Raw genomic sequence first — 15342 nt, 5'->3', positions numbered from 1 at the left:
CTTTTTAAACATTCGGTATCTGTGAAAGGACACAAATGTAGGAAAATAAATGCTAAGGACACAAATGTAAGAAATATTATAAGAAGTGTCTTTTTTGGTTCTTTCAAAAAGTACAATAAACTCTCTGTTTTACATCATTTTACTTAGTTTCATTTGATTCAGTTTAGTTTCATTTCAGCTCATTTACTTTGTTGCTAAGAGTACTCTTTGGTAACACTATTCTAAATTACAATTTGAATATTAAAGTGTCATTTTGGTCAAAAATTATTATTTAGGTACTTAAACATATTTTAAATTATAATTATTAGTAATTTTCTTTCATAATTTTCTTATAATTACATTATTGCATTACTATATTACCTTCTGATTATTATTCGAACGGTTTCATCTAGATACTCTCTAAATCATCTCAATCAATCAATATGTTATACTCAACATCATCCTTTAATAATAATTCTAGTTTATGATGCTGATAATACTGCTATGCATATCATTTTATTACGCTTCATTTCATTTTGCGTTCTGTTCTTAAGGATTTTGAATCTTTTTTGAATCACAACTCTGAAAAAGTACTAATAGTTAGAAAAATCATGTAAATATTTATTTGTTTTTATGGTTTGCGAAAATAAACTGTAGCGAGCTAAAGTGGTCAAAGGTCAAACCTGAATCTAATTGATACTCGCGAAACTAAATATTTCAAGTTATAGAACTATGACATATATGACACATTACTGCTTTTAATTGATTATGCGTTATATAAATATTTGGCTTAAAAGACTAGAAACCTAGGACTGAATTAGCAAGAAAAAGTCAAACAAATCAATATCAACAGATTCAGAAGAAAGCGCCCGCTTCACTGTGAACACATATATACCATTACTAAAGTCCAAAGAGTAAACTAATATTAGCTGAGAATCAGATTATTATTGGTCTTTATGAAATACATACACACTGTTCATATTCTTAGAATGTTATAAATAAATAACTTAGTTATCAGTGAAAATGGCTGGTCATATGCATATGCCTAGATTTAAAGAGAAAATCATAATAGTATTTTCCCTCTTACTATTTTTTGTATGTGTATCATACTTATATTTGAGTTATTTACAAAACAGTTATTACATTAATTCGAACGGTGAACGCTGTGTTTCTGAACTGACATCTCTAAAATATCAATTAAACGGTAAATATCCATTTCATGACATTAGGTTTAACAAATTTTTTATTCCAGTTAAATTGTAACACTTTGATTGATACAACTCAAAAGGTTAGCACATTGGTTTGTTTGATAGCGCTTAGTTATTGTTATCAACATTAAATACAAGTAAATCATGTGTACTGTATGATTGAGGAAAAATGTTTTGAACAAATCAAAGTTAAACCAGCATATGTTTGCCATTTTAAAACCTACTTGGACATGTATTTTTTTCACAATTTTCTTATTGAAACATCTTTAAATTCTAAGGCTTTTTTCAATAGCTACAAACCACTGAAACCATCTCAGATGTTGTAGAGATTAGTATCCTCAGAGATGTGACATTAATTTGATTTTTTGAAGTAAATTTAATAAATTTTATGCCTGGTATACACATGAAAAGTGTAATAAAAAAATATACAATATAATATCAAGTATAATTGTTTTAAAAGTGGTGCAATGCTTTACTTACTCAGACAGGAATTGGATACACACATTTTTTTTTTGTTAACACATTCTATGCCGAGAGAAAAAACGCAGTTTCCTGTCCGGGCTGTGTCGATCAGTGATGGTTGACATATAGACTTTCAGTTCAAGCCACATCGGTCAGTGATGACCGCATTTTAAAAGGGTTTTCGTTTCGTTCTTACAGGCCATTGGGCAGTCCTGTCAAACTAAATCTCATATTAATTGACCCGCGTGGCCCTCTAGATTTTCCATGTCAAGTTGGCTTTTGAAAACTTTAAGAACTTAGAAAGAAAAACAACAATTACCATACAAAGAAATTTATTGAAAAAGACAACAAAAAATTCTAATATTAAACTCAATGAAAAGTAAAACTTTCTTTGACATTTTGGTAGATAACAATGATAGCAAATAGCCATATAAAATGTAACAGTAATAAAAAAATCCTATAAAATTATATATCACGTTGACTGCCATGTCGGTCACTGGTGCCCTACGCAACGCACTGAAGTAGTTATGTCGATTTCTGTTAGTGAAATAGCTTGTAAATCCTGGATTGGGGCATTAATTTCGGCTTCACTACCCTGTTCATACAGGGGGGAGGGGGTCGAATATTTTCTTCATCATCACTGATATTCAGGTTTAAAGTTTTGTAGAGAAGATCGATTTCTATATTGTCAATTTGTTTTAGGATTTTATCTTGCTTTATCTCAAAATCTTCGAATTCATCCATAGTGATAACAAATACTTTTGAAAACCAATGAATGCACTGCAATAGTAATATATGCTAGCTGTAATAACACAGCACGGCGTCTCAACTCAAGATAAGCACGGCCACTGCAAGCGCAAAAGAACAGGGGGGAGCGCAAAGGGCTACCCGACACCGTGTCCTTGTGATAGGTACATCTTGCTGCCTTTTAGGGATCCTGTGATGGAGCTCGTAAATATCTTCCACTCAAACAAAAACAAGCACAGCTTTGAGATAGAGTTGATAATCTATCAAAATCATATTTGAAATTAGGTTTATTCAGATTTAGATTTATAATTAGAAACTCTCTTTGAGTGTACTTTTTATATCTGGCTGATTGGTGATAGCATTAAATGGATATCTCTTTAAAAGCATTACATAAATGGTTTTGAGTAAATCTAAGGAAGAAAACTAATATATTTTGTTTTATTACAAAACAAGAAAAAAAAATCTATGTTGTACAACATTGGTTCAACCATTTTGTCTGAGTTTTAATTTCATAATGTAGTTCGGTCTAGTTGACTGGCTATGGGTAAATTCAATTACATTTTTTAAAAACAAGGCCTAGTCTAGCACATTATTAGTTACGACATAGCAAGAGCTAGGGGTTGACCACAAAACAGCTTTGACCCATTTTAAAAAGTGTAGGTTGCGTATTCAAATCACGTCAATGTCACCAGTTTGTAACAACGGAGGAAAAATCTTCCACCGAGCAGGTGATATTGCTCAGTAAACCGACGGTCCAAATGTTGTTGTTCCGAACTTGTATATATGCAAGCTTATCTTGAAAATGTAAGTGACATTCAGGCATCTGGCAAATATCTTGTATTGTATGATGACTACCCGCCACAAGTTAATATACTAAAAAGCTTGACATTTGGATGTCTCACTGAAAGAAACTGTGTATACGACTCAATTGTGACTCAGTTTCTATTAGAAATGTTGATCACTGGAGATGAAAAGTGGATTACAAAAAAAAAGAACTATTTCAAGTACCTATACCTCAATTGGATGTAATGTTTCAGATGTCGGATTTCATCTTATGTTTTTTTTTAAATTTATATGATATCAAGAGTATAGATTTTATGAATGTCATTTACATAGAATTTAGGAATAAAATTTAATAAATGTTAAGTACAAAAACCTTTTTTTTCGTTTTTTTCTTAATTTGGTAATTCATTTGGTTGGTTTGGTTAGTTTGGTCATTTAATTTAGTTTCTTTTTTCGACATTTGCTATTTCGAACCAGTGAATTCGAAATTAACAAATTTAATAATATTTCAGACAAACTTTTTTGTTGCTTTCTTAGCCCATGAATGTATAGATACAATATTAAGTGTGCATATGTTAAAACTGCCAGTAGAAGTTATATAAAAAATAGCGAATATCGTATCAAAATCCTTTGTGTGGTTTAAAAGAACATATCACTCACACAGAGACAATAACGGTTTTTTAAACAATTTAAACAGCTCATTATAATGATCTTTCAAATAGAAAGAAAAATAAAATAAGGACATTTTTGTTTTTATAGAAACATTACTACTACTAATACTAACCTTTATTACGTTTTTAAAGTGGTTACAGAATACAAGAATCGTTTGGACAAGCTTCTATCAGAGACGCAAAAGGCCCATGAAATAGAGAAAACAAAGTTTAAGGACATAATGGAAAGCTGCGTTGCGATGAAACAACAGTCTTCTATTTGTCAGGTACTTCTAAATTACATTAATACATATGTATATTCAACGAAGCACTAACTCTCACCGAGTCTCGCCTACCAGTCGGGCCAAACCAAGTTAACCCCTTGAGGCTACTGGTAATTAGGTAGAAAAAAGCTGAATTTATCACTGGATTGAAATCGTGACCCATTGAGAAGTTCCGACGAGAAACTCAGTGGGTTATCTGTGGGTTTCACGTCTCGAATTCTTCGACGAGTTCGACGAGGTTTGCCCATGAAACCTCCCCCTCTCCATCTCCCGACTGAGATAAAGGTCTAATAATAAATTGCATTATGTATTATCTTATATAAGGTACAACGTTCTAACGATCAAGAGAATTTCATAAAAGTAGTGGAGGTCAATTAAAATATACATTATTAAGGGTAACTCAAAAAAGACTTGTCAGATTTTGATGAGATTTAAATGTGACTACATGAGTTGAGCTTCAAATAAATTAATCATCAGTTCATCTGATCAGTTGATCATTCAGGTAAAACATAAAAGAGTGGAATTGATACTTTTTTGAAGTCTGTTTTAAGCAAAATAGAAAACTTAATACATGAATGGAATATAAAACTTAGGGTGTCAGAGATTATGGTCGAATTTCAACTGTTGTGATTTGCTCATAACGTAAACAACAAGTATACTATACCTTGGATACCGAAAAATGTACTACATAATTTGACATTTTTGGTATTATTTTGTAAATTTGATACTCAAAGAAATGGATTAGATTTACAGTTCACTGGTATAGGTGTTTGGGCGTACTGCAATCCCGCACAGATACATAACACGATTTGTTTATTAATTTATTTATTACTAGGGACCCGCCCCTCAATTCACTTCGAGATCAGAAATTTATTATTAACCTTCTTGAATTTTCTTCTATAAAAATCTTCAAGGTAGGTGGCAGCATTCACATTGTAGCGTAAATGGGCTCTGGTAACAACTTAATACCGGGCGATACGTCAGGTCGGTAAAATTCGGTATAAATTTTGCGTTTTTTATTTTATTTATTTATTTTTATACTTATTGTACACAAAAAAGAAAATACAATAAAAACAGATTTAAAAGAATGTCTAAATACTATGTACAAAGGCGAGCTTAACTCATTCATGAGTTTTCTTCCAGCAAACCATTAGCAGAGAGAAATAGGATGTATAAGAGGGGAAAAGTGACAATATAAAAGGTATTAAAGCATGACTGTTAAACTAAGGTTAAAAAAAAAACAAAAATACACAACCATTATGACACACATATTTATAATTTATAAATAATTTTATAAATTATAAATTATTTCTTAATTATAAATTTATAAATAATTTTATTTAGAAGACCGGAGAAATATGTTTCAAAATTTGATGGCGTGGTTTTATAAATAACTAGTCAAACCCGGCCTGTTTGTTGATCGATCGTTGATTTGAATTTAATCCGATCGTTACAAAACTTCACAGAATTAACGGCTTGCCCAATCTGTAGATTTCCCGAGAAGTTTATCGAAATCGGTCCAGTTGTTCCGGTGTCAATACAAACCATGCATACATACACACATCGACTTTTATATGTAATGGTGGATTAACGTACCCTTCCAAAAAATAACATTTGATATTATGCACAATTTCTTGTTGTATTGCAAATTTATTAACACTTTTTCACAATTTTAGGAACACGACTAAATAATTACGTTTTCTATTTCAGAATCAGTTTGAAGATCTGCAGGCGGAATGTAAAAGAGTGAAACAAAATTACGATCTTGTTTCGAGGGAACTCCAGAAACTGAAGACTGTAAGATAGATTTAATCTTCGAATTTGAATTCGACAATATCATTGGTTTTCCAAAGACGTAATTTTGCCAAAAACACATTAAAAGTATAAGTAGGTATAATAGCAAATATGTCACTTTAAAGTTTTTTGTAGAAGCAACTTCTTGTAGGTACCTTAAAAACATTATTAAGTATAACATGTATAAATAATGTTTAAATTAAGTTTTTATTGTTGAGAATGAGATGTGACATTATTATTTGTATTTATTAATTTAGGATGGGCTTACCCTCCTACTTTTGTTAATGTCTCGACTCAAGCTTTAACTCATTTTAATTTATTTCGTTAATACCTAATATTTTTTCTGATGCTTCTGTTTAGTATTTTTATGATATTAGCATATTAAGAAAAAACTTAGAAAAAGTGATTTAAACGTGCTATTCAGATGCTTAATAATTTTGCTAACAAAACATTGCATAGTTGAACAATTGACCACCATAAAAGAATTTTCAACTTCGAAAACAGAACAAAATACTTTGGCTAATGGCTATGTTGTTTAATGAAACTAACATTTTTCCTTTACTAAATATGGTCTTTATGAGGTCAATTTCCTTAATGAGTACGTCGCACGTAATAAAAGCGTGAAATTTCATTTGTGTTCATTAGCTGATAGGATAGTACCTTACGTATAGTCTGGCCTTAAGGTGTTAACTATAAACATAAAAATGGGAATGTCGCAATCGTTTGAAATGTATACATTTGCATTATTACTAGTGGTAGTGAAGCACGTTGCTAAGGCCCGACGACGTATATTTCAGTCGTGATAGTTTTTCTTTGAAAGATAAGAAACCTTGTATACTAATTGATTCGAGAATTTTCTATCTCGAAGTGGGCAACCACATCCAGGTAAATATATCAGGAAAGGGTGACTTCAAAGACGACAGAAAAAAGGCTTTTAGTACATGATAATTAATGTCAATCTTTTTCTTAAATATCAAATGGTTTCCATGATTTGAACATTCCAAAATTAATATTTTATATGTTCTATTTGGTACTAATGTATAATACGTATATTGGAGATTTTAGGACTAGGTTGTTTTGAAAATGACAAAAAAAACGCTTAAACTGCTTAAAGCCATGGTCGCTAAAAGCAGATACGGCCTCATAGTTGTCATTTTGAGTGTAAGGTATTTAATTAATATATTTCCGTTGAATAAATCATTTTCATCTCGAACGTACATTAAGAAGCATCGTTCAGAATAAATAAACAAAAATAATTAGGTATTAGCGGTACAAAAGTGTACTTTTTATACCTGCGGGTAATCGTTTTATTTTTATTCGAATATAACCAATTTTAATTTTAGTTAATTTATTGTTTTTATTTTAGCCAAATTTTATTTATTGATATATTTTAAATCATTACATACTTTTTGATCAATTCTATTTCGTAGTCAATAAATGTATATGCACTAAACATATTCACCAAACATATTCAATGTAATCCTGTATTTAAAAACTATTAGAAATTGTAAAGAATATTTTAGAAGTTTATAATAACTTCATATGTGTATTATGTATTGACTATTTAATGTACAGAAATACCGATTGATTTTGATAAATTACAACGAGGCAATAGCGTTGTTCTAATGCGAACATTACGTAACGCCGATTTTTTTTTATTTACTTTGTACAACATTAAAATGTGTTCCATTCATAGACAATACTTTAAATTAAAATTTTCATATATCGTTTTTTTCAATTTTATGTCAGAACAATTCAGTTAAATTCAGAATAGTTCAGAATAATCCTTGATAATATGTTGATAAATCAGGCAACACTAAAGTACCAATAGCAAAACGATATGCGACCCTTTTTTTTTTTTTTTTTTTTCCGGGCCGAGGGCCGAACCTCCTACGAGGTCCCCGCGCCTAGGGGGCGCGCGGGGTATGTGAGACTCAACGATCTGCAGGTGTTGAGAGCAGACCGCGGGCCCAAGGAATTTAGGGCCCACCCACTAAACGACTCCCCTGCACTCTTACACCCGGCGTCCGATCTCCGTCCGGGGTCAAAACCCGGTCAGAGTAGGGGGGTTCCCGCGGTCAACACTACAACCAGACACGCGGCGCCACCCCGAGGACGCCCGACCGACGGGTCGTCGAGGCGATAGTCGACGACCAACGACGTCAGTCTCCGCGGTACGGCGGCCCTTCAGGCCGCCCGGGCGATGCCGCTGGTGTTCCGGGATACCCCGCTGGGCCAGAACCAGCCTGCCGGGTCGGAACGCGATACACCGCCGACCGGGTTGCTCTTCCACAGTATGTTCGGCGACGACAGCGACGACGAAAATGCGGACCGCATCGCAGTCCGCAGCCGCCGACGCGTCGTCCCGTCCTCCTGGTGCCAGCGCGCTAGAGTGACGGTAGCGTGCGGCGCAGTCTCAGCCCCCTTAGGTCGCCCCGTGACCATCACCGGGAGGAGACTGCCTCCTCATAGGGGCCGGAGCTGGACAAACGCCCTCCTCCGACCCCCGGCTCGACGGCGGCGGCACGGCGCCGAGAGGGAGGAAGAGTTCTCCCTCTCCCGTTCCGCCGCCTCCTTCTGCGAGATGGTGGACTCGCAGAAGTCGAGCATCGCCTGCCAGGACTCATCGCTGCCGAGCATCGCAGCCACGACGGTCGGAAGCGACAAGTCCGGTCCTATTTTTGCAACGAGGACGCGGCGCTGCTCCGCGAAAGCGGGGCAGCACGCGAGCGTGTGCTCCGCCGTGTCCTCGTTGCAGCCACTGCAATGGTGGCACTTCGGCGTCGGCTCCCTCCGGGCGACGAGGTGCAGGTAGCGACCGAAACAGCCGTGTCCCGTGAGCACCTGCGTCGCTCGGAAGGTGAGACGTCCTCGGTCGCGATTCACCCAGTCCGAGAGGACCGGGCGGATCGCCTAACGATATGCGACCCTAACCCAACATGAAAGTTGCATTTGTTTAATTAAAATATCAGATTGGTACAAAACGCATCATTAAAGGATGACATAATAATGAATTATTTAATTTATTTCTCAAAAGAAAATATACAGAAATAGAACATGATGCTGAATATCAAAACTTAAAAATCGAACACTTTGGAATTATGTAAAAACTGATATTTAATCTAAACGCCAACAGATTAATTAGTCTGGAAACTTTCATACGGTATTTCTTAGATTCTATAGTTATTAGTGATTGTTAAGTGATAATTACTGTTTATATATTTTTTTATTTGAAAGTTCTTATACTTAACACGTTACCGTCACAGTAGTTTATAAATATAATATCATGCTGACGCTAAACAAGGGTGTATTAGAGCCTAAACAGTAAACTAGTAAACAGAAAATATAATTAATTTACGAAACCACGAGAAATGGTTGTCATTTTATTTAGTAAGGTCACGTTTCGTCAGCGGGATCGTTTAAAATACACTCTTTGTATTACTGCAAATAGTATTGTCTTGTCTTGAAAGTCCCTGCGCTCTCTTTGTATAGCGCCTTCGATCACACCCGTTACAGTACAGATTACAGAAAATGAAGTGCCGGATCTCCCATTTATTTTGGCGTGTGCATTACATGCTCTGTGGATAGATAAGTTCCTAATGTTTTATAAGCGTTGAAAAAGAAGGTGTCGCTCTGATATTGATATAGTCAGAGAATAAATGCCATTTGAATATTGGAAAAAAAAATCGCTATGTTGGTTTTGATGCAAAACGGGAAAGTGATACTTTTCTCTAATTCAAGAGACAGATTGGGGATCGATATAAAATTTAAAAAAAACAATTATTCCTTGATTTCGTAGTATAACGAATTGAATAAAATAAAAAATCGTTATCCTGCAAAGCAACGCGTTCTTTTATCAATAATCAACATCAATGGCGGCAAACTTGAAAACTATTAGTAATGTTGCACACAACGTGGGTGATGTAAACGAGCTTAAATATCTTGATATTAACGAAGTTTTGATACAGTTTGTAAATTTATTTAATTAACTTCTTATTTTAAATATTTATTATTGATTGAATCGAATTATTTTGAATATGTAAACTAGATTAATACTATTATTATTCTGCTAAGTGTCGTATATTAAAATCACAATAAAAATAACTACTTGAATATATCCTTTGTTTAATTATTTCAAATACAGAGCAAGCTCTAAGCCCTGTGTTGTGGATTTTAAAATAAACGATAATTAAAGTAAAATAATGGACATTTTAATTTTAAAATCCACAAGAATTGGTAGCAGAGCGTGGTTAAAGTGATATGTAAGTAAATAATGTAATTATTATGGCAAGTTCCGCATACCGTATAGAAAGTCTGACGAAAAACAACTAAGGCACATGGTGCTTACAAGCGCAAGCCGTCCTCGTGAAAAATGAATTATGGGACTACGTATCCGACAAAAAATGCTTGACAACGACATCGACGGCAGAAGAGACCGAAAAGCTCAAAAAGAACGATCTCTTGGCGCGGGCGGAACTACTGCTTCTCATTTCACCATCAGAGCTGAAACAGATCAAAGGACGCACGTCGTCGAAAGAGCTTGGGAATCAATTAAAAAGTATTTACCGAAGTCAAGGGCCCGCTCGCAAAGCGGCTGACACTGTTGAAGCAGCTTGTGTTAAAGAAACACATGGTCAGCGAAGACGACCGCGACCACCTGAACAATTTTATGGACATAGTGGATAAGTTAACGGACATGGATGTAAAGATTCATCCAGATTTGTTGAGCATAATGATGTTGTACAGTTTACCTGCGTGTTACGAAAATTTTAGCATAGCCATCGAGTCACGTGATACTTTACCGCTTCCCGAGGAACTACAGATAAAAATCCTTGAGGAAAGTGAAGCTCAAAAGAATGTTAACAATGACAATGTTAAGAACGGCGGAGGAGCTTTCTACACCAAGAAAAAGGTAAAGAAATATTGTCAAAAGTATAAAAAGAAGGGTCATACAACGAAAACGTAGTGGAGCGAAAAGAAAGATAAAGTAAAAAAATCTAATAAAGTAGAAAAGAATTACAGCATAACGCCCATATATAAGTCCATGTCCATAACTTCGGCGAACATATGGTGTTTGGACAGTGGCTGCACATCGCAAAAAGACACTTTGAAGAGATACAGCCAGAGTCAGGTACACTCAAACTATCATCTGAATCACAACCAAAATCGAAGGCAAAGGCAAAGTATGTTTCGAACTACACGACTATATAATTAATTTACATGACACACTATACGTGCCAAAGCTATCGACGAATCTCCTATCAGTAGGAAAACTTACACAAAATGGCTGCACTGTCAGTTTTGTTTACAATATGGCCTATATTAAAAATAAAAAGAATGAAACAACTTTGACTGCAAAAAAAGAAAATGGCTTAAATTATGTACATTTAAAAAATTCAAGTATTGCAAGCGCTGTGTCTGATAACAATATGATGTTATGACACCAAAAACTTGGCCACTTAAATGAAAAAGATATGAAACTAATTGATAAAAATGAACTGATCAGAGGCGTTAACCTGGGAAAATTCGGAAAAATGCCCACTTGCGCAACCTGTATAGAAGGTAAGAAAACTCAGTTGCCATACACATCCACAGAAGGACCACAATCGAGTGAACGACTGGAAATAATGCATATTGATGTGTGCGGACCAATGAGGACGGAAACTATTGCAGGATCCAAATATTTCGTGACTTCTGTCGATGATTTGTCAAAATATTGGTGCGTGTACTTCCTTAGACACAAAGATGAAGTTTTAGAAAAATTCAAAGAATTCAAAAATAGGGTAGAAAATTCTTTCAATAAAAAAGTTCGAGTACTCCAATCAGACAATGGCAGAGAATACGGCAACAAAGAATTTGACCGTTACCTAAAAGAAAGCGGCATACACCTAAGATTATCTGCTCCCTACACGCAACATGGCCAGAGCGAGAGAAATAATCGTACGCTCATGGATAAAGCACCGTGCTTAATGATAGAAGCAAACATACCTGAACTGAAGCACTGAGCTGAAGCAATAAGTACACTGAACAGAAGAACACTGTTGTGACTAGCAGAGACGTAAAAATTATTGACAAAATGTATTACGATAATGAAGATCAAAGCTATGATGACATTTTCTATGAAAGGGAACCACTGCAACCTGAAAAAGAAAAGAAAGTTATTAAAAATACTCAGAAAAATAATCGAAAATCTAATAAACATGTAGATATCGAAATGAAACCATCTACGTAAAATAAAAATAAAAAGATACAACCTCCTACCATACTTATCCAACCTGAAGAAAATCCTGCAACTACTTCTCAGAGTAATGGAAACGAAGTTGAAAGGGAATAGGAAAGAAATATAGACCAGCATAGGAGGAGTTTACAAGGTAACACTAGATCTCAAAGACAAAGAATAGTACCAAATTATTTAAAAGATTACGACCTTGATTCGCAATCTGATACTTCCGATGATTTTCAAGAACCAGTAAATCAAATAACAAATGAAGACCATACCTTGCTGTGTGAATCCGCAAATCCAAGCGTCACTGACGAGGAATGGCGAGAAGCTATTAAAAAGGAGATTAAAGCACATATTAAGAATGGTGCTTGGGTTATTAAAAAGAAAGGAAATGAGGAAAACATCATAGATTTTAAGATGTTATTAAAAACACAAGGGAGATATGAAAAAAGCTCGCCTTGTTGCACGAGGATTCACTCAAAGACCTGGAATAGATTACAATGAAACCTGGACTCCAGTTGCAAAGCTAAGTTCAATAAAATTGCTTTTCGCTACAGCTGTAAATGAAGACTTGAAACTGCACCAGTTAGACGTCACAACAGCTTACTTAAACGGAGATCTGGAAGAAAAAATAGTAATGATAAAACCAGAGTATTTAGAAGAGTATATTGCCGATATTATGATTGAAGAAATAGCTAACGAAGATATTTGTAATAAAGCCAAGAAAATACTTGAGGATTTAACTAAGGACAAAAGTTAGAAAGTCTGCGAGTTAAAGAAAGCATTGTATGGATTAAAGCAATCTGGCCGCAATGGTTTAACGCTACACGCTGAATTGATATATTTTGGTTTCAGTCCTTTTCAAGCTCATCCTTGTTTATGTACGCTAGGAAGAGGACGAGAGAAGATTATCCTTGGCTTATATGTCGATGACATTCGGTTAGCGTATTCTTGCAAAGATATCCTAGGCGAAACAATTAAATATCTCACATCAAAATTCGAAATGAAAGACCTAGGAGAAGCAAAAAAATATGTCGGGATAGAAATAGAACAGAATGAGGGACAGATAAAATTAAAACAAGAAAAATATATTAACAAGTTGCTCGTAAGATTTGGTATGGAAGAATGTAAAACGGTGAGAACGCTGATTGAGCCATATCTTAAGCTACAGAAAGAAGAAAACTGTAACACAAACTTATATCAAAATCTGATCGGAGCACTCATGTTCTTAGTAGTTGCTACACGCTCAGATATAAGTTATGCAGTGAGTTATCTATCGCAATTTAATAACTGCTATGAAGAAGAACATTTCAAATATGGAAAGCGTCTACTACGTTACCTCAAAGGTACAAAAGAAACTGGATTGTTGTTTAAGAAAAATAATAAACCAATAATAAACTAATGAAGTTTTCTTATTACTTTTCAAGGTGCGTAATACTTTAATAACTCATATAATAATAATAAAACATTTATTTCAGAAAAAATCATATTTATTATATTATAATATAAAAGTTAACCATATTTTTTAGTACGATTATGTCCTTTAAGTGCATATTTTCACGTATGAATTCTGAGAGTTTTGTTACTTTGTCGTCATCTCATTTGGTTTTGGGTTAAGTTTAATGAAATGAATAGCTGTAAGGCAAAGCGATCACGGTTAAAGTGGATACGGCATTCGCTTTGCCCTCGATGACTTTATTGGGCATTAAATTTTTTGTTTTAGTTTTAGATGGCATATAAATACAAGAAAAAATATCAACCAAGCCCATTGGAGTGAGAACAGTATGATGCTTGCGATAACAGATTGCTTCTATAGCTTCGATAGCAGATTCTGTCATTCCTGTGAAAACGACCGCAAAAAAGTATGGTCTATCTTAAGCCGCTCTTTATAGGAATTAGAAAAAAGGTAGTTGGACTGCTCAGCTTGGTCGTCTTCGTAAAGTTTTAAACGATGAACAAGAAGAAGACTTTCCAACGTATTTGTATGATATGGATAGTGTTTTTTATGGGTTAACCCAAAAAGAATTAAAAAATATTAGTTTTTGAATACGCAAAACGCAATAATGTCACTTGTCCGCCTAGTTGGGACAAAAATAAATAAGCTGGTGATGATTGGTTAGCAGAACTTATGAGAAGAAATCCACAAATACACTAAGAATTCCAGAAGCAACTACAATTGGCAGAGTTAAAAGCTTCAATTGTCCTCAAGTAGAAAGGTTGTATAAGCCGTGAAGTGACCAAATTATCAGAATCTATAATATAGATGAAACTGTCACTCGGACCTCGACAAATAAACCACCCATAGTTCTTTCAGTTAAAGGTAAGAAGCAAGTTGTAGTCATTTCCAGCACTGAACCTGGACAAACTACAGTCGTGAGTTGCTGCATCGCTTCTGGATTATTCGTTCCGATGCCACACGTTCCTGTGGGTACACGTAAAAGAAAGATTCAAAAGTCTAAGGTGTTAACTCGTACGCTAGTGAAGGGAGAACAAAAAGAAAAATTTAAAAGGAATGAAAAATATGAATAAAGATTTAAATGCTAAACCAAATACTGCGACAAAGAAAAATACTAAAATGCCGATAAATATAATTGTTAAAGATAAAAGTAAGGATAGTGGTAAGGAAACCGGGGAAGAACTGTGTGTATTCTATTATTCCGAGGAGAACTGTATACAAATAAATGACAAAACAGTTGGTGATTGGATCCAATGTGATAGATGTAAGCAAAGGAGTCACGATAAATGCACGGCTTATGAAGAATAGGCTTATTTCTTTGTGATATCTGCACTGATTAGTTTAAAGCTATGCTAAGTATTTGTGCACTTTGCCCTATCGTCCTATCCACTTTACCTGACCTATGGGGCAAAGTGGATACTGGCATATTTTGCAACATTATTGACAATTAAAATTAAAGGACTGCTATTAAGCATTTTTTGTTGATTATATTAAAGACTTTAATAAATGTTGATTCTCATTGAACATTTGTTTTATTTATATGTCTATTGGTTTTCTTCCTATAGCCCATCAAACGTTAAGGTGTCCACTTTGCCCGGACTTCCCCTACAGCAGAAGCTGAATATATGGCTATCAGATTCAGTCAAAGAAGCAATACATCTGCGAATGTTGTTGAACGATATGGCTGTTATGAAACAAGAAAAGATGATTATCTTCAGCGATAACAAATCTGCAATTGAAAGCAAAGCAAGAATGA

The 15342-nt window shown here is 34.6% G+C and overlaps 1 protein-coding gene and 1 long non-coding RNA gene across 2 annotated transcripts; both read left to right on the top strand.

The window, feature by feature from the left end:
• Positions 1-807: 807 nt before the first annotated feature.
• Positions 808-10022, top strand: LOC105841766 (uncharacterized). Its single transcript, XM_038012883.2, has 3 exons — positions 808-1183; positions 3983-4116; positions 5824-10022. The coding sequence occupies exons 1-3, from the start codon at positions 1003-1005 to the stop codon at positions 5917-5919; spliced, it is 411 nt and encodes a 136-aa protein (XP_037868811.1). The 5' UTR covers positions 808-1002; the 3' UTR covers positions 5920-10022.
• Positions 10023-10744: 722 nt separating this feature from the next.
• Positions 10745-15110, top strand: LOC134199262 (uncharacterized). The gene is made up of 2 exons (XR_009973680.1): positions 10745-13557; positions 13854-15110. It is a non-coding gene; the product is annotated as an uncharacterized LOC134199262 (long non-coding RNA).
• The last annotated feature ends 232 nt before the right edge of the window (positions 15111-15342 follow it).

Source organism: Bombyx mori, chromosome 1, assembly GCF_030269925.1.
Source record: "Bombyx mori chromosome 1, ASM3026992v2".
Taxonomy (NCBI): Eukaryota; Metazoa; Arthropoda; class Insecta; order Lepidoptera; family Bombycidae; genus Bombyx; species Bombyx mori.
Note: the sequence above shows the minus strand (reverse complement) of the source record. Positions and strands in the feature narration are given on the sequence as shown.